The sequence below is a fragment of the Vulpes lagopus genome, chromosome 10 (assembly GCF_018345385.1).
Source record: "Vulpes lagopus strain Blue_001 chromosome 10, ASM1834538v1, whole genome shotgun sequence".
In the NCBI taxonomy this organism is placed as follows: Eukaryota; Metazoa; Chordata; class Mammalia; order Carnivora; family Canidae; genus Vulpes; species Vulpes lagopus.
In genome coordinates, this window is record NC_054833.1 from 91929408 (window position 1) to 91949743 (window position 20336).

The window sequence follows — 20336 nt, forward strand, 5'->3', positions numbered from 1 at the left end:
CTGAAAAAACTGGAACGCCTACTTCTCATGGTCGGCTAAGTGTCTGACTCTTGGTTTTGGCTCTTGTCATGATCTCAGGGATGATGGGATCGAGCTCCACAATGGGCTCTGCTCAGCAGGCTGTCTGCTTAGGGTTTTTTTTCCCTCTACCGCATGCTCATGCACACTTTCTCAAATAGATCTTGGGGAAAAAAAAAGACTGAAAAACTGATTATGTAAGTAATAAATATTCATTATGAAAAAATGAAAAGAATTAAAAGGAAAGCAAGTCCATTGTCTTTTCCAGAACTACTAATTTGTATTTTTGCATCTCTGTCTAAACATGTAATCCCTATTTCTGCACAGTTGTATTTCATGTTAGTTGGATTACACACTGGTACATACACATGTACTATGTGTGCATGTATAACACTTAGCCTTCCATAATGTAGTATCTCAGAATGCCATTGTGTTGCATGGCATGAATGTACCACTTCACTGAACTCAGAAAATTGTTAGATATCAGCCTCAGCTAATCATCCCATCTGCTTTAATGATTTGAAACCATCAGTGTCTTCCCATAGATGGACTGGTGTTATAGAGTGATGGGAGACTGGCTTGTCTCTGTAGGTAGTCATTTGTGCTGAGACAGTGCATATGAAACTGACTATAAATGGGAGTGGATGGGGCCCCTGCCACCCTAACTATGCCACCAGGACCCCTCAGTTTAGTCTAGTGCAGGAGTGGCATCGGTGACAGCGCCATAGTTCTGCAGCATTCATAGGCGCCAGGCAGGAGTAAAGACATGCATTGTGACAGGAGCTCTGGGGTACTCCGCGGGTACCCTGGGAAAGAGCCTCCTGTGACCCACTGCCCGACCCACTCAGTACACACTTTCTCGGGATTTTGTGAGGGCCCAATGGCCCTGACCTAGTTCCCCTACCCAGCCACTCCACCTGCTTGCATGGCAACCACTTCTGATCTCCTGGGCAAGAGGGCCCTTCTGCTTTTCCTGTCTCCCACCCCTTTTGTGTAAAGTACATGCTTGTGTGGCTCCTTCATTGCTGCGTACCATAGCTGGTGATCCCAGGTAGACTGGCCTGGCATCTGCTCTGTGCTTGCTGTGATCTGGGTGAGCATCATAGCCTGGGTTTGCAGGGGGCTTGCAGAAATCATTTCTGTGAAGTCTGTCCCTTCAGACACATAGTTTACAGGTAAGCTCACCTCACTGTAAAACCGTCAAATCACAAATGACCTTGAAATCATGCTGCCTACCAGGTGGTGTGTCATCGAACAATATATCCAGTGATCAGGACTCTTACTGGGCAGCCAGTGGGATGCGTGGCTCTGATGGGTTCAGGTGGTCGTGGGTGCTTCCCATGTAGCCTTCAGCAAAATTACAAGAGAGGCCAGTCTTTCCGAAATGAGGTGTGGGCGCGGGATCTGAGTGTCCTCAGGGAAAAGGGGCGCAGGTTCTGGGCAGGGGTCTCCAGTTTCACTTTTACCACCTTTAGTCTACGCTTAAGCTTTTGTTTGGAGATGAGTTTACTCCACCAAAGTGTCCAACCCAAAGCTCCAAAGCCCTGGACCAGACTGTCTAGAAATTGCCTTTAAAATCCTCCAAATTGGGATCTCTGGATGGCTCAGCGGTTTAGCACCTGCCTTCGGCTCAGGGCGTGATCCTGGAGTCCCGGGATCGAGTCCCACGTCAGGCTCCCTGCATGGAGCCTGCTTCTCCCTCTTCCTATGTCTCTGCCTCTCTCTGTGTGTGTGTCTCTCGTGAATAAATAAATAAAATCTTTTAAAAAACAAAATTCTCCAAATCGATGTTTCTTGTATTTGCATCTGTATGGGTCGTTTTATACGGAGTAGCAGGCACTCTTATTTTGTCTATCTAAAATATATTCCCGTACACGAGATTTTCCCTTTTCTATGAAGGCCTTTTTAATCATATGCTTTGACTTTCTTCCCTCTTGTGGGGGACCTAGCACAGTGATTCCCAGTCTAGCATCCGGAGCATTGTCCTTACCCCCTGGAGACCATTTCCAGTGGTTGAAGGAGAACTCCACTGCATGGTCACTGTAGGCACCCCAGGTGGCCTGACCAAAGTTGTGTGTTTCTTGCTTGTATTTCTGGGGTTCTGGGTACTCTTGCTTCATTCTCATTGAGGTGGTAACCTAGGGCATGTGAAGTGAAGTGAGCCTGAGTTCCCCTCCTCACTTGCCTCCATCCTCAGCTGGGTGCATTGGCGTATGAGATGTGCCTGGGGACCATTGTTCTCTGAAAGCTTTGATGCTCTGCTGAGCCTAGTCATACTTTGAAATATGCCCATGTCAGTCTTAAAAGCCTGATTTTGCATGTGCCTGGTCAGCCTGGCCCCTGTGCTGCTCTGTTCTGTCCTGTCCCCATGGATGTGGGACTGCCAGAGACTCCAGGGTATGTGGCCCCAAGGGTGCTGTTTTCACTGCTTTTGCTTGCCTTTGCTGTTGTGCTTAAATCTTTTAAAGATAAATGTTATATAAGCATTGCATATTACACGCACGTTTTATTTGTTAGTGAGGTTTTAGGTGTGCTGTGCCAAACAACTAGGGAAGGGATTAATGCAAGCAGGCAAACAGCTGTATTATAAATATTTAATAAAAAGAAAGTACTTTGTCAGTTTGTGTTAGATCTAATTTGAGCTTTTGATACCACTGTGTCCATTTTAACAGGATCTGGGTTGTCTAAATCTATTTTGCAACTTAGGAATACCTGGATGTGTAGTAGGTGTTTGATTTGTAGGATTTTTGAGGAATCTTCTCCTCAGACACAGGGGTAGGTGATCACTGAGTGTGAGCGCCGGCTGCAGCCACCATGGGAGGTGGTCTGGTGGATCTTGTGGGTGTGGAGCTGGCTGAGAGGTGCATGGTTGCTCTGACCTGTCCCTTTCTTCTCACAGGCTGTGGTGGTGCCTCAGGGTGGAGGACAGCTGTGGGTCTTTGGAGGAGAGTTTGCTTCTCCTGATGGAGAGCAATTCTACCATTACAAGGATCTCTGGGTGCTGCATTTGGCCACCAAGACCTGGGAGCAAGTAAGGTAAGGTGCTAGGTAGTGAGACTCACCTCGGTGCTTGGCTCCTGTCCTGTGGCAGCATTCTGCATGCACAGTGATGCAGTCCTAGCTGTTTGAATTTCAGGGCCCCATGGAACACAAATGCAGGGCCTTGAGTGACCATTCTTGCTGGTCACTGAAGTCAGGGAAGAGCTCAACTTTTTCTCTAGACCCTTCAAGGAGAAGCCAGCCTGGCGATAGCTACCTGACCGCCTGACTTTGTCGAAGGCATTGCCTGGCTTGCTGGGAGCAGCTCAGTATCCCTGCCTGTTTTCCCATCCAACCTCATCACCTGCATGGAGCATCTGGAGTGCAGTTCTCCTCCCGGGCCTCTGTGTATCCCCTGGGCGGTGGCTCTGGGTTTCAACTTGCTGGCAATGGACCCTTGGTATTTACCAACAGGGAGTGCTCTCGCTAGGCCTAATTGACATAGAAAACAGGGCTGGTAAGAGGGAGGTGGGGTGGGGAAAGCTTTTATGTTTCTCTTCAGTAAACCAGGCTCAGCCATTGTTGGTACTTGATTTCTGACTGTCGATAACATTGATAAAGTGTGTGTCACATCCATACTGTACATTCACCGCCAGTCAGAGCTGCATGTCATAAGAATGACCGTTGAATGACAGGTAGAAAGTAGTGTTAGTTAGCTTTATTCTTCAGGGGTCACACGCCCTGTGGCAGGGGCTCTGCACACCATGATCCCTGTGTACTGTCTCTGCTGTCAAAGCAGCAGACCAGAGCTTCATCATCTGGAGCAAGGGCTGGATTGGAGAGTTCAGTCATGGTGCAGAACCCTTCTTGGGTCCTAGGACTTCCATCAGAAGAGACGTCACACCCTGGAGGCTTGTTTGATGATGAGCCTTTTAGGAGACGACTGATGCCAGGCTGTCGAGGCCAGATCCGATCAGCTCTGGGCCTGGGGTGTTTGCACCTTCGAGTCTGCGTGTGTGTGGACGGTGTCTGTAGCCCCCAGGCTCAGCGAGGCCACTGGAGGAAGACTTGACAAGTGTCTTACTGAAGTGGCAACCAGGGAGCCTTAATGTGCGCTTCAGAGTACTGACTTTATTTCCCTTTCTCTTACTTGCCTTGGTAAAGGTTCATTGTCTTGGTAGGCACAGCAATCCAATTATTTTCATGTTAAAAATTGATTTTGTTATGCACACATTAAAACTTGGTCATTCATCCTCAATTTAAAAAGTATTTGGGCCCAGAGCACGCCAGCTTTGTTCCTATTGGTTTGCTTTAGTTTTTTTAAAAACCCAATTGTTATTTGCTGCTTGCCCATTTTTGGGGAAGTGATTCAACATATTTTTATGTCAGTTTTATGTCATTTCTGTCAGTTTGAGTAGCTTTTTGTCCATAATTCACAGATGGGTGAGAGACCGTGCGTGGCTCCATGAGAGAGTACTGCCCTCTGACAATGGCTCAGTGGGGCCTGGTGCTCATGGCAGCTACAGGAATGTCCTGAGCTGCTTTGCGGTACGCACATTTTCTTATGGCCTTCAGACCTTCCTGATACTGTAGCATGTAACACAGAAGCAGGGGTTACTGGGAACACATGGCCACTCGAAGATGTGTCCTTTGAGAGGCTTGCTGTGGCTACTGTCTCCCAGCCAGCCAGGGCTGCCACCCTCACCTCATTGTGACCTGGGGCGGTTGGCTTCGCCACACATGCATGGTGTCCACACCTCCCATTCTGTATTGGAAATGGTCCCTTGACACTTGAATGCTTCTTATAATTATGACTCGAGAGTTTTTGGAAAAAGTTTGTTAAAAGCTACCAGGAAACTGCACAGTGAGTCCCCTTGGTGTTCTTGAGCCTCTGCATTAGTCTGGACAGTGTGGCAGGGCTGGAAAAGAAGCAGGTGCTTTGCTTTTCTTTGTATCTGAGTTGTTTTTCCAGCCTGCCTTCTGGGTGAGGACCCCGGTTCTGGTGGGTGAGCTGGACAGAGCCTGGTAGAGCCCAGCAGAGCTGCACTGTAAGCTGTCCATGGGGCCATGTGGGAGTGTCCACCCAACTAGAATGTGCAACCTGGGCGTCGGGAGATGGAGGGTTCTGTCCCTGGCTCTGCCTCTGATTTTGTTGGCCAGGAGATTATAGATGACCAGGTGTGTCTTGCTGCTTCACTTGTTATTAGGAGGCGTCTTCTGTCTCCAGCTTGCTGATGGGAAGCAGAAAGTTGTAAGTGGTGTTCAGGAGACCTTATCTGATGACAGATATCCACTTCCGTGTCTCTGTGGTCTCCTACCCTCTGTCAGCCTTAGGCACTGAGCTCCAGCTGCCCTCAAATGCTTAGTGCCCTGACCGTTCCCAGGCTGCAGCTTTCCGCCTGCCCCACCTGCCTCAGAGGTGGTCCTGAGACCACGGAGGGAACTGCCGCCCCCTCTCACACTGTTCCAGCTTCCCAAGGCCTCTAGGCAGGGCAAAATGGGTAGATGTGCAAAGAGGTTTCTCTCTGCCCCAGAAGCCACGAGTGCTGACACATGTGACCTCATGACATGGCTCCACAAGGAAAGTGGAGAACAGACTGGCGGGAAAAAGGAAACATGAGTGCATGTTCACATGGAGACTGTAGAGGAGTGAGCAGCACACAGCTTGGTGGAGACCATGTGGGGGCCGTAGCAGACCAGCTGCAGAATAAGGTGGCACCATTTGGGGCAGTGAGAGGGGAGAACAGGACATCCCCTGGCCGGGATGTCCATAGCATCCATCATTCCAGCAGAATTTTACATGTGCCTGCACCTCAGCCCCCAGTGTGCTTTTAGGAACATGCCCTAAAGAAACACACTCTCTCATTTCATTCAAAGATATATACCCAAAAACAATGAAGCAGAGTAGTACATGCCTGAAGAAAGAGCCCAGGGTGTGTACATGCGTGTGTGCTTGCTGAGTGGGCCAGAGACCCCGGCTGTGCATGGGGAGGGGCCTGCATTGTTCCCGGGTGTTCTCTTCACTCCCCTTTGCCTGCACCTGTTGTAGATCACTCCATTTTCATCCCTGCAACCTTAGGGTGTATTCCAAGAGCTGGAGGGTTTTCCTCATTGAATTCATTTTTTTTTAAAGATTTTATTTATTTATTCATTATTTATAGAGACAGAGAGAGAGGCAGAGACACAGGCAGAGGGGGAAGCAGGCTCCATGCAGAGAGCCTGACGCGGGACTCGATCCAGGGTCTCCAGGATCACCCCTGGGGCTGCAGGCGGCGCTAAACCGCTGTGCCACCGGAGCTGGCCCCCCTCATTGACTTAAAACGTTTCTTTGCTGTGTATTTTTTTCATGAGTTCCAGAATCAGGTTTTCAGTTGTATTTTTTAGAATTCAAATGAGATTTTGATGGAGTTGCTTTTATTTATAGATGGCACTTTGGGAGAGTTGACATCTTTCTGATCCTATCTTCCAGATCAGGAACGTTGTACTTTTCTCCAGTTAGGTTTATCTCTGACTCTTCAGTAAAATTTGCAGCCTCCTAGAAGGAGAATTGCAGAGTCAAAGGGCACACGTGTTTCCGCCCCTCCCACCTCGTGTCTGTTCCCCCAGAGACTCCACCTGGCACTCCCTCCTTGCTGTGAGGGCGTCTGTCCCCGCCACTGTGCCGGTGCTCAGTGTTCTCGTTTGCTGGGCATACACCTCCCTTCTCGGTGTAGCAGCTCCTAGACAGTGGGGTGAGACCCTGTGGAATTAGTAGTTTCCTGTCCTTACTTGCACTTTGGAAGGGTTCCCTAGAGAATGGTTCTGGTGTCCCAGCAGGAGTTGGTGTGGTAGTGGCTGGGAGACCTGTCAGCCTGGGGCCACCGCCTACCACTGAGATAGCATCTCTGTTCATTCTTGGGACTTTTTGCACCGAGTAGCACCAAGGGAGCTTTATATACACACCTCCCTGGCCGCCTCACCCCAGTATGTTAAGTCTGGTTCAGAGCAGGTTTAAAATCTGTATTTTATTTAAGCCCTTCCCACCCCACTCAGTGTTCCTGGCTGCAGGCCACAGTTACTAATCCTTTGGCTTTGGTGACTAGTGGGTCTTGTGCTTATTTTGAGCCTTGTTCACTGACATGACAGTGGAAAATGCCTGCTACCCTTTCAGAAGGAAAAAAAACTCATGTAAAATGCCTTAGATCCTAAACCAGGAACACAGCGCAGCTGTGTTCTGTAATGTTGCAGACTGAAAGCATCTCCTCCCCTCTCCCCCCCGCCCCCAACCCCACACCTGTTTGCACTGCCTCCCAGCAAGGCTGTGTATACCTGCTTGCCTCAGTCTCTGTAACCGGGAATGTGGGGGCAGACTCACAAGGAAGGCCTGCCTGCTGAGTTCAGGGTAGGCCACAGCGCTGCTCCTCAGAATGAGATTGGGTTTGAGCCCTGGCGTGGTAGCTGCTGTGCACAGTGGACGGCTGCTGGCACTGTGGCCTCCATGATCTTGTCTTCTCGTCTCAAAGTAGAGAGATTTCATTCAGAGTGCAGACTGGGTTTACTGTGTCTGGGAAGGTTGCTGAGTCCAGGAGAACCCACATCCTTTGGAAGATATAGGCAGAACCCTCAATGAACTTGAATGCTTTTTGGCCCGGCACACTGAATTTGATTCTCCGTAAATGTCTCTCGCTCCCATGAGGGCTAGTTTTACAGCTGAGGAGACCCCAAGAGAGAGGTCAGGGCCAGTATCCATCCGTAGTATTCGATTGGCATCTGGAATATATTTAGTCACTTGGCTTTCAAACAGATTTTTCTTGTGGGAGGGCAGGATGGATTCCCTCTGGGTCGCTGGTGACTTCTGATTTATCTGATACAGCAGGTATGTCCTGCCCATCCTTGCATGTTGGGCTGGTCTGAAGAAACTGCATTTTGGGGAAATGATTTCAGGTCACCAGCAGGTAGAGGCAGGGCCTGTGTTGGGTATTCAGGGAAGAGCTGCTACTCTGGGTCTGAAGTCAGGTCACTGAAAGGGGCACTTGATGGACCATTGCCAGCATGTTCCCTTGTTTCACGGCCGTGTGGATGTGACAAGGACCAGGTGCAGCCTCCGGGCCTTGCCTAGCTCCCAGGCCTGCTAGAAGCACCTCTAGGGCCACCATCTACTTGATGGATGGCCTCACCACGTGTTGCTGACAGCTCCAAAGGGACCAAATGCCAGTTTGGTTTTTGTCAAAATGCTTTTTTAAAAAGTAGACTCTGATGAATTTTCATCGTCCTGTGCAGCTTGATGAGTTTTACAGAAGCAAACGCCTGTGTGCTCAGATCCAGAAAAGAGTGTATCACTATGCTTCAAGACCCTGTGAGTCCTCTTGCAGTCACCCCCTCTCACCTACCCCAAGTGCAGGTTAGCTTGATATTGAACTCCTTTATTTTTTTAATTTTTTTAATTTTTTAATTTTTATTTATTTATGATAGTCACAGAGAGAGAGAGAGAGAGAGAGAGAGAGAGAGAGAGAGAGGCAGAGACACAGGCGGAGGGAGAAGCAGGCTCCATGCACCGGGAGCCTGATGTGGGATTCGATCCCGGGTCTCCAGGATCGCGCCCTGGGCCAAAGGCAGGCGCCAAACCGCTGCGCCACCCAGGGATCCCGATATTGAACTCCTTTAAACGGACTCTTGCTTCTCCCAGCTATTTTCACTGAGCATTGTTTTCATGAGATTTGTTTCTGTTGCCTCTGATAATAGTTTGCTCATTTTGGGGCTACATGATATTCTCTTAGGGAAATAGGACACTGTATCTGGTGGCTTGCAGATGTTGAAAAGTCACCAGTTTCAGGTTATTGCAAGGGGGTGGTACTGTCAACATTCCTGGATGCATTTTATGTTAGCATATGTGCATTTCTGTTGAATGTATGTCAAAGTAGAATAAGGCCACAGGTCAAGAGGTTTGTGCATGTTCAGCTCTGGCATAGCTGGCAAACAGTTTTGCACATTGGTGATGCTGATGCACTCAGCCACCAGCCCTGTGGGGCTGTGCTCCATCTCTGGCGGTGCTTCTTGTAGCACATTTAAAACCAGGTGGACACCAGTGGTCTTGTCTCATCCTCACTTACTTGCATTCTCATTTCTAGCAACAGATGTTGACATAATATCAATTTAAAATAAGAGGAAATATTGTAGGGTTGCTGACATTAAGAAGGCCAAAGCTTAGGTGTCCACGTTGGTTGGCTATCTCACGGTGGGTGTGTATGAGCAGCTTTAACAAATATTTTGAGATTGCCTTCAGTCTCTGTCTTCACTGGGGGATGCCTGCACAACTGCCCCACTCGTGGACAGAGTTGTCTTCCTCTTCTCATAAGGTTGAGGATCCCATCTTGGGACCCCACCCTTAGGACCTCATCCAGCCCTCATCACTTTCCAGAGGTCACACCACTAAATCATCGCATCAGGGGTTAGGGTTCAACATAGGAATTGGGGGATGTAGTCGACACAAACGTTCAGCCCATGACAGGTAGCATGTGGTGTTTGCAAAGATCTGTCCTTGGACAAAGATCAGTGTACCCATGAGGGTCTAATCAGGTAAGCATGAGGGAACTGGGTCACACCTGTGGAGGACAAGCCAAACCAGTGGGGATAGCAGGCGAGATATTTGGAGACAGCAAGAGGCCACAGCACACTGCCGGGGTGTGACACAGGGGAGGTTGTGGAGCTGGAGGGTGCTGTGGGGGACACCGTGGGGGCAGAGGCACGCTCTGGCGCCTCCCCTTCTTTCCCGTACCCCATTTCCCACTGGCACTGCCTGCGCCACGGGAACTTCTCTGTGACAGTGAGCAGATCAGGGGCCCATGGGAGGAGAATGGCCCTCAGGCTCTCTCATCCCTTGCTCCACCGTGGTGGGCCCACTCCACCAGTTCGGGTGGCCTGTTGGTTCAGGTCGATCTGCCATACTCAAGAGCCAGCATTCCTGGAGGTCAGTCTTGCCTTCCTCTGGTCCATGTGGAAGAGATGCAACTAGACAAGGGAACAGAGAGGTCAGCACCCTTTTTCCATTTATTTCTGAACCTGGGCCACCCCAGATTTTACCTGTGACTCAAAGATCCAGACAGAGGGAGGCCAGGCTATTTACAGAGATCACATTTTCAGATGTTCGCATGCCAGGAAATCACGCTTTTCACAGAATTGTGCCGCCATCACTGCCGACACATTGAGCATTTCCATCATCCCAGGAGACACTCCATTGCCATTACCACTCCCTACTTCCCTGCTTCCTCCTGGTCGTCTCTAATCTGCTTTCTGTCTGAGGATCCCCCGCTTCCAGGTATTTCATACAAGCACAGTCCTGCAGCATTTGTTCTTTTGTGGCTGACTTTCACTTCACATAATTTTTTAAGGTCCAGTCTATATCAGTATTTAGTGCTTTTTTATGGCCAAATAATATCCCATCATATGGATGGGCCACATTTTGTTTATCTATTCATTCCTTGATGGACGTTTGGGCTGTTTGCACTGTTCCATCTTGCAAGAAATGCTGCCAAGAACTTTTGTGTACAACTAATACATTTTTATGTGCATCAGAGCACTTAGTAGATGAGCAATAACAAATGGTTGAATGAAAAAATACACAGAAGTGTGTGTGTGTGTGTGTGTGTGTGTGAACAGTTTTGAGAAAGGAATGAACATTTGTTCCTCAGTGAAACCCGTATATAAATGCTGCATCTGAGAAAAATGGGCACCCTAGGAAAGAACCATCACACAGGGAGTCAGAATTCTTGACTGATTGGTTGTGAGGACCATGCCTTGTAATTTTAAAGTGTATGGATTTTGGGACCTGAAATGCACATAGAAGTGGACACACGTGTTCCTTAGTCTCTGGGTTCTGCAGTGAGCCAGTGGATGTGTGGTCTGAGTGTTCTTGGGCTTCCCTTACAGCTGTGTGTGGAGCCCAGCCCCTGGGGAAGTAGGAGCAGGAGTGGGTGTAGACCCTTGCTCCTTCCCTGCTGACTAACCATCACTCTCGATGTGATTGGGCGAGCAGGGGGCTCCAGCACACAGAGGGTGTGAGACATCAAAACCATCGTTAGGGTAAGTGGTCAGGTTTAGTGATGCATAGATTTCTTTAGTGTTCAGTCCTGTGACTTCATTTGGGGTGGTTTAGTGTCTTAATCAGTGGTTTCACATGAGTTCCGGGGCAGACTGTCTCCTTTTAGTTCTGACTCTGCCATAGACCAGCCTAGTGTGTTTCTTGACTTCTAGGTCTTGATGTTCTCATCTGTAAAATGGGATTACAGATAGTATCTGCCCATCTGGTCGTTGTTAGGAATGAAAGCCCATAAAAGGAGCATGCCTAGCATAAGATAAATATGCCACAAATAGTAGTTTTATCAGTAATAGTAATCGTTAAAATAAAAACAAAACAAGGATATGGTCTGTTAGGCTGCCTGGGTTCTAGAGACTGCTACGGATTATTCTGTACAATGTGATTGAGTATATTACACTTACTAAGCCCAGAATTTGTTGATCTTTGGAAAAGTGGGACCAAATTCCAAAGGTACATTGTTTGAAATGAAAAGGGAGATGCTTTTGTACAGGTTTCCTGCTCAGGCCATGTTGTAACCATTCTTGGAGGAGGGACCTTTCCTGTTCTGAGGATGAGCTGCTAGACTCAGTTCCCTGTTGGCTCTACCTGTGTGACCTTGAGTCTCAGGGATTATGAGAGAAGTGGGTCCTTTGCTCACCAGATGTCTTGGGCCTGCCTGGTATCATAGGGTACTATAGTATAAGGTGTAAACTTTAAAATAATTTAGGGAATCATTTGTGTACCAAGTGCTTACCCTAAGCACTTGCACCCTAGTGCATGCCCTAAGCCATGGACTTAGTTGGTGTTTATATGTTTCCTGTTAAATGTCAGTGCTGTGGCCAGTAGAGGGGTCCAGGTGATACTGAGTGACAGCTAGCCCTGTTGGAATGCCAGTCTGCACATGGCTCAGATGCACTTAAAAGCACTCACTCCCACAACATTACACATGTATTTTTGTGCCACATATAGATCTGGCTGAGTAGGACTTGTTAATTTTCTAAGACTCCATATTTAGGAGTGACGGCAATTGAAAAGTGCCTGTTGGAGATTCAGATATAAACAGGCTTTTTGGGTTGGCTTTGTTTTTCTAAAGGAGTATATAGGGTCTTTTTATAGAAAAATTTCCCTTTTTGGTTACAAAACAGTGATACTTGGCTGCTGCCAGAAAAAGGGAATTGAGCCTTTTGTCCCTGGCTCACTAGAGGACCAAGCACCCCTGGGATTCTTGGACAGGAAGCCGAGCAGCAGTCCTGAACCTGCAGCATCCTGGCTGCTGGTGTCCCTCAGCCATGACAGTGGGCCTTTAGGTTGATATAGCATTTGAACTCTCATGTGTAACTTTTTTTGAAGTAGGATTGGAATCACCATACCAGTTTAGTTATTGAATGAAAACTTGTTCCCCAGGTTGTACTTTTAAAGTATTAGATCAGAATATTTCTCAAAAGGGGGTTTACTTGTTGCCACCATGCATAGTGGTTTTCTTTTTGTTCAGCCTGTGTCATGTGCAGCTATGCAGTGTGGCCCATCTCCTCAGCAGCTGGCACAGAGGGGACAGTGGGGACTGTGGAGCGTGGCCAACTCTGAGAGCACTCCTGGCTCTGAGAGCACTCCTGACTTCAACTGAGGCTGGCAGTTGAAGTAAGCACCCAGCAACTGCATGAATCTGCCAGTGGTGGTATCATGGTGGACCCAGACCCTCCTTCTGAGCCTTGTTCCTTTGGTATTTTTATCATGAATTTAAACTTAAAAATATGCTTACTAAATTTGTGGGTGATACAAAGCTAGAATGGAGAGCAAATAAATTGGTTGACAAATTCAGCATCCAAAATTACCAAATCCAACAGGATGGAATTGAGGTGGGAGGAGTGTCCCTTGTAGGTTGCATGTAAATACAGGAATAAGAGAGCTGACTATAAAAAGCTGCCCTTGCTAGTAGAAGAGGAGAGTTTTAGTAATTTGTAATCCTGGGTGGCACCAGACATGGTGAGGCTATCCGAAGGCTAATGCTTAAAGTTTGGATGGACAGGATATGGCATCGAAGAACAGGCATCGATTACTTTTGATTAATTTTCTACTGATGAGTCTGGGGGTCATTTTGAGTGACACAATCAGTAGGACATTAATAAACTGAGGGCATTATGGGAGAGAGACCAGGTGATCAAGTATCTGGGGAAAGGTGAGAAGAATGGAATTGGTTCTAGATTGTAATAGGGAAAACCCTGGGGGTCCTCACAGGATGAGTGTTACGAGCTATTTATCTGGAATTTGCCAAGGACGAGACATTGGGCCGTTCAAACTTTTCATTTCGAGATTCTGTGTGTTGATAGTTTTCTTTTTTAAGATTGATTGATTGATTATTTATTTTAGAGCATGTGAGCACAAGCAGGAGGGGCAGAGGGAGAGGGAGAGAGAATCTCAAGCAGACTCCATGCTGAATGTGGAGTCTGACATGGGCCTCGATCTCACGACTCTGAGATCATGACCTGAGCTGAAATCCACTGCACCACACAAGTACCCGTGTTGATTTACTTTTTCAGCATCTGGTTTTGGGGAAGCTCTGTATAATGCACAAAAATAAATTAGGAAGGATGCATTGTGTAAATAAGTGCTGGACTGCGTGGTTCAGGTTGTAGCCATCCTTTTGCAGCCTGGAGTTGTTGAGGTCTTTGTGGGAGGTGGACTTGATGACTGAATTCTGTAGGTGGGAAAGCTAGGCCTTGAGAGCCACCAAGGCAGCATGCAGGAAGCAGAGACATCTAGAGTTTGGCTCTCATGTAGGAGTTGGGGCTTGTAATCTTTAAGAATCTAGGAAGTGTGCCCAGATATGTCAGCTCTTTTAAAACCAGGTTTTCTTGTTATTGTGTTTTAAGAGTTATTTGTAGATTTTAGTTCTTTTTCAGGTGTGCCTTTGCAAATATTTTCTCTTGTGGCTTTTGATTCTTTTATTATTATCTTCTGCAGAGCAGAAGTTTTAAATTTTAATAAAGTTCAGCTTATCAGTTGTTTTACATTTAGGTCTGTGATCATTTTTGTGAAGGATGTGAGGTCTGTGTAGATTCATTTTTTGATATGTAAATGTCCAGTTCTAGCACCATTTGTTGTAGAGATTATCTTTGCCCCATTTTATTACCTTTGCTCCTTTGCTAAAGACCAGCTGACTGGGAGGAGGGGCAAGATGGCGAAAGAGTAGGGTCCCCAAATCACCTGTCCCCACCAAATTACCTAGATAACCTTCAAATCATCCTGAAAATCTACGAATTTGGCCCGAGATTTAAAGAGAGAATAGCTGGAATGCTATAGTGAGAAGAGTTCGCGCTTCTATCAAGGTAGGAAGATGAGGGGATCCCTGGGTGGCGCAGCGGTTTAGCGCCTGCCTTTGGCCCAGGGCGCGATCCTGGAGACCCAGGATCGAATCCCACGTCGGGCTCCCGGTGCATGGAGCCTGCTTCTCCCTCTGCCTGTGTCTCTGCCTCTCTATCTCTCTCTCTATGACTATCATAAGTAAATAAATAAAAAATTAAAAAAAAAAAAAAGGTAGGAAGATGGGGGGGGGATTAAACAAAAGACATCCAAGGGGGAGGGGCCCCATGAGGAGCCGGGCTAAGGCTGGGGCGAGCGCCCCCAGGACAGGAAAACTCCATCCCAGAGAAGCAGGAGCTTCACCAATCTTCCCGGGCGGAAAGGCATTCGCAGGGAGTTAGAGCAGGACCCCAGGAATGGCGGGGATGCCCTCAGGCTCCCTGGGACACTAACAGAGTAACTGCGCACCGAGGAGAGTATGCCGAGCTCCCTAAAGGGCTGCAGCGCGCACACGGCTGGACCTGGGAGCAGCTCTGAGGGGCTCGGGCGGCGGCTCCACGGAGCGGGCTGCGTGCCCTGGGAGCAGCTTGGAGGGGCTCAGGCGGAGGCTCCGTGGAGGGGGGCTGCGCGGCCGGGAGCGCGAATCCAACAGCACAGGCCCGGGAGCACTGGGCGCCGGGACACAGCCCAGGATCCAGGATCCGGACTCCCCCCGGGACAGGCAGAGGCCGGGAGGGCACAGGACCGCAAGGACCCTCCTTCCCCAAGCTGAGCCGATCAGCAGCCCTGCCCCGGAGCATCCAGGCCTCTGCAGGCTGAGAGCTCCGTAGTTACTGTGGGAGCTGAATCCAGGGCTCCAGAGCTGGCTGCCGCCACTGCGGTTGTTCCTCGTGGGGCCTCACGGGTAAACAACCCCCACTGAGCCCTGCACCAGGCAGGGGGCAGAGCAGCTCCCCCAAGTGCTAACACCTGAAAATCAGCACAACAGGCCCCTCCCCCAGAAGACCAACTAGACTGACAAGTTCCAGGGGAAGTCAAGGGACTTAAAGTATACAGAATCAGAAGATACTACCCCGTTTTGTTTGTTTTGCTTTTTGATTTCTGTTTGCTTGTTTGTTTTGCTTTTTGATTTCTGTTTGCTTCCCCCACCCTTTTTTCCTTTCTTTTTCTTTCTCTTTTTCTTCTTTTTTTCTTTCTTTTTCTCTTTTCTTTCCTTCTTTCTCTCCTCTCTTTTTCTCATTTTCCCAGTACAACTTGTTTTTGGCCACTCTGCACTGAGCAAAGTGACTAGAAGGAAAACCTCACCTCAAAAGAAAGAATCAGAAACAGTCCTCTCTCCCACAGAGTTACAAAATCTGGATTACAATTCAATGTCAGAAAGCCAATTCAGAAGCACTATTATAAAGCTACTGGTGGCTCTAGAAAAAAGCATAAAGGACTCAAGAGACTTCATGACTGCAGAATTTAGATCTAATCAGGCAGAAGTTAAAAATCAATTGAATAAGATGCAATCCAAACTAGGAGTCCTAACGACGAGGGTTAACAAGGTGGAAGAACGAGTGAGTGACATAGAAGTTGATGGCAAAGAGGGAAACTGAGGAAAAAAGAGACAATTAAAAGACCATGAAGATAGATTACGGGAAATAAACGATAGCCTGAGGAAGAAAAACCTACGTTTAATTGGGGTTCCCGAGGGCGCCGAAAGGGCCAGAGGGCCAGAATATGTTTTTGAACAAATCATAGCTGAAAACTTTCCTAATCTGGGAAGGGAAACAGGCATTCAGATCCAGGAAATAGAGAGATCCCTCCCTAAAATCAATAAAAATCGTTCAACACCTCGACATTTAATAGTGAAGCTTGCAAATTCCAAAGATAAAGAGAAGATCCTTAAAGCAGCAAGAGACAAGAAATCCCTGACTTTTATGGGGAGGAGTAATAGGGTAACAGCAGACCTCTCCACAGAGACCTGGCAAGCCAGAAAGGGCTGGCAGGATATATTCAGGGTCCTAAATGAGAAGAACATGCAACCAAGAATACTTTATCCAGCAAGGCTCTCATTCAGAATGGAAGGAGAATAAAGAGCTTCCAAGACAGGCAGGAACTGAAGGAATATGTGACTTCCAAACCAGCTCTGCAAGAAATTTTAAGGGGGACTCTTAAAATTCCCCTTTAAGAAGAAGTCCAGTGGAACAATCCACAAAAACAAGGACTGAATAGATATCATGATGATGCTAAACTCATACCTTCAATAGTAACTCTGAACATGAATGGGCTTAATGACCCCATCAAAAGGTGCAGGATTTCAGACTGGATAAAAAAGCAGGACCCATCTATTTGCTGTCTACAAGAGACTCATTTTAGACAGAAGGACACCTACAGCCTGAAAATAAAAGGTTGGAGAACCATTTACCATTCAAATGGTCCTCAAAAGAAAGCAGAGGTAGCCATCCTTAGATAAACTAAAATTTACCCCAAAGACTGTAGTGAGAGATGAAGAGGGACACTATATCATACTTAAAGGATCTATCCAACAAGAGGACTTAACAGTCCTCAATATATATGCCCCGAATGTGGGAGCTGCCAAATATATCCATCAATTAATAACCAAAGTGAAGAAATACTTAGATAATAATACACTTATACTTGGTGACTTCAATCTAGCGCTTTCTATACTCAATATGTCTTCTAAACACACCTCCAAAGAAACGAGAGCTTTAAATGATACAGTGGACCAGATGGATTTCACAGATATCTACAGAACTTTACATCCAAACTCAACTGAATACACATTCTTCTCAAGTGCACGTGGAACTTTCTCCAGAATAGACCACATACTGGGTCACAAATCGGGTCTGAACTGATACCAAAAGATTGGGATCGTCCCCTGCATATTCTCAGACCGTAATGCCTTAAAATTAGAACTAAATCACAACAAGAAGTTTGGAAGGACTTCAAACATGTGGAGGTTAAGGACCATCCTGCTAAAAGATGAAAGGGGCAACCAGGAAATTAAGGAAGAATTAAAAAGATTCAGGGAAACTAATGAGAATGAAGATACAACCATTCAAAATCTTTGGGATGCAGCAAAAGCAGTCCTAAGGGGGAAATACATGCTTGCAATACAAGCATCCATTCAAAAACTGGAAAGAACTCAAATACAAAAGCTAACTTTACACATAAAGGAGCTAGAGAAAAAACAGCAAATAGATCCTACACCCAGCAGAAGAAGAGAGTTAATAAAGATTCAAGCAGAACTCCATGAAATCGAGACCAGAAGAACTGTGGAACAGATCAACAAAACCAGGAGCTGGTTCTTTGAAAGAATTAATAAGATAGATAAACCATTAGCCAGCCTTATTAAAAAGAAGAGAGGGAAGACTCAAATTAATAAAATCATAAATGAGAAAGGAGAGATCACTACCAACACCAAGGAAATACAAACGATTTTTAAAACATATTATGAACAGCTATACGCCAATAAATTAGGCAATCTAGAAGAAATGGACGCATTCCTGGAAAGCCACAAACTACCAAAACTGGAACAGGAAGAAAAAGAAAACCTGAACAGGCCAATAACCAGGGAGGAAATTGAAGCAGTCATCAAAAACCTCCCAAGACACAAAAGTCCAGGGCCAGATGGTTTCCCAGGGGAATTCTATCAAACGTTTAAAGAAGACCATACCTATTCTACTAAAGCTGTTTGGAAAGATAGAAAGAGTTGGAGTACTTCCAGACTCGTTCTATGAGGCCAGCATCACCTTAATTCCAAAACCAGACAAAGACCCCACCAAAAAGGAGAATTACAGACCAATATCCTTGATGAACATGGATGCAAAAATTCTCAACAAGATACTAGCCAATAGGATCCAACAGTACATTAAGAAAATTATTCACCATGACCAAGTAGGATTTATCCCCGGGACACAAGGCTGGTTCAACACTCGTAAAACAATCAATGTGATTTATCATATCAGCAAGAGAAAAACCAAGAACCATATGATCCTCTCATTAGATGCAGAGAAAGCATTTGACAAAATACAGCATCCATTCCTGATCAAAACTCTTCAGAGTGGGGATCCCTGGGTGGCGCAGCGGTTTAGTGCCTGCCTTTGGCCCAGGGCATGATCCTGGAGTCCCGGGATCGAGTCCCACGTTGGGCTCCCGGTGCATGGAGCCTGCTTCTCCCTCTGCCTGTGTCTCTGCCTCTCTCTCTCTCTCTCTCTTTCTGTCTATCATAAATAAATGTTAAAAAAAAAAAAAAACTCTTCAGAGTATAGGGATAGAGGGAACATTCCTCAACATCTTAAAAGCCATCTACAAAAAGCCCACAGCAAATATCATTCTCAATGGGGAAGCACTGGGAGCCTTTCCCCTAAGATCAGGAACAAGACAGGGATGTCCACTCTCACCACTGCTATTCAACATAGTACTGGAAGTCCTAGCCTCAGCAATCAGATAACAAAAAGACATTAAAGGCATTCAAATTGGCAAAGAAAAGTCAAACTCTCCCTCTTCGCCGATGACATGATACTCTACATAGAAAACCCAAAAGCCTCCACCCCAAGATTGCTCGAACTCATACAGCAATTTGGTAGTGTGGCAGGATACAAAATCAATGCCCAGAAATCAATGGCATTTCTATACACTAACAATGAGACTGAAGAAAGAGAAATTAAGGAGTCAATCCCATTTACAATTGCACCCAAAAGCATAAGATACCTAGGAATAAACCTAACCAAAGAAGTAAAGGATCTATACCCTAAAAACTATAGAACACTTCTGAAAGAAATTGAGGAAGACACAGAGATGGAAAAATATTCCATGCTCATGGATTGGCAGAATTAATATTGTGAAAATGTCAATGTTACCCAGGGCAATTTACACGTTTAATGCAATCCCTATCAAAATACCATGGACTTTCTTCAGAGAGTTAGAACAAATTATTTTAAGATTTGTGTGGAATCAGAAAAGACCCCGAATAGCCAGGGGAATTTTAAAAAAGAAAACCATATCTGGGGGCATTACAATGCCAGATTTCAGGTTGTACTACAAAGCTGTGGTCATCAAGACAGTGTGGTACTGGCACAAAAACAGACACATAGATCAATGGAACAGAATAGAGAACACAGAAGTGGACCCTGAACTTTATGGTCAACTAATATTCGATAAAGGAGGAAAGACTATCCCCTGGAAGAAAGACAGTCTCTTCAATAAATGGTGCTGGGAAAATTGGACATCCACATGCAGAAGAATGAAACTAGACCACTCTCTTGCACCATACACAAAGATAAACTCAAAATGGATGAAAGATCTAAATGTGAGACAAGATTCCATCAAAGTCCTAGAGGAGAACACAGGCAACACCCTTTTTGAACTCGGCCACAGTAACTTCTTGCAAGATACATCCACGAAGGCAAAAGAAACGCAAAAATGAACTATTGGGACTTCATCAAGATAAGAAGCTTTTGCACAGCAAAGGATACAGTCAACAAAACTAAAAGACAACCTACAGAATGGGAGAAGATATTTGCAAATGACGTATCAGATAAAGGGCTAGTTTCCAAGATCTATAAAGAACTTATTAAGCTCAACACCAAAGAAACAAACAATCCAATCATGAAATGGGCAAAAGACATGAAGAGAAATCTCACAGAGGAAGACATAGACATGGCCAACATGCACATGAGAAAATGCTGTGCATCACTTGCCATCAGGGAAATCCAAATCAAAACCACAATGAGATAACACCTCACACCAGTGAGAATGGGGAACATTAACAAGGCAGGAAACCACAAATGTTGGAGAGGATGCAGAGAAAAGGGAACCCTCTTACACTGTTGGTGGGAATGTGAACTGGTGCAGCCACTCTGGAAAACTGTGTGGAGGTTCTTCAAAGAGTTAAAAATAGACCTGCCCTACCACCCAGCAATTGCACTGTTGGGGATTTACCCCAAAGATTCAGATGCATTGAAACGCCGGGACACCT

General features: G+C 46.4%; 1 protein-coding gene across 3 annotated transcripts in view; it reads left to right on the forward strand.

The window, feature by feature from the left end:
• Positions 1 to 20336, forward strand: part of KLHDC4 (kelch domain containing 4) — a 56671-nt gene that overhangs the window by 15050 nt on the left and 21285 nt on the right. For all 3 annotated transcript variants that reach the window (XM_041771430.1, XM_041771431.1, XM_041771432.1), the window contains exon 5: positions 2918 to 3054. In XM_041771430.1, the coding sequence (XP_041627364.1) occupies positions 2918 to 3054 (137 nt within the window). The remainder of the gene's footprint in view (positions 1 to 2917; positions 3055 to 20336) is intronic.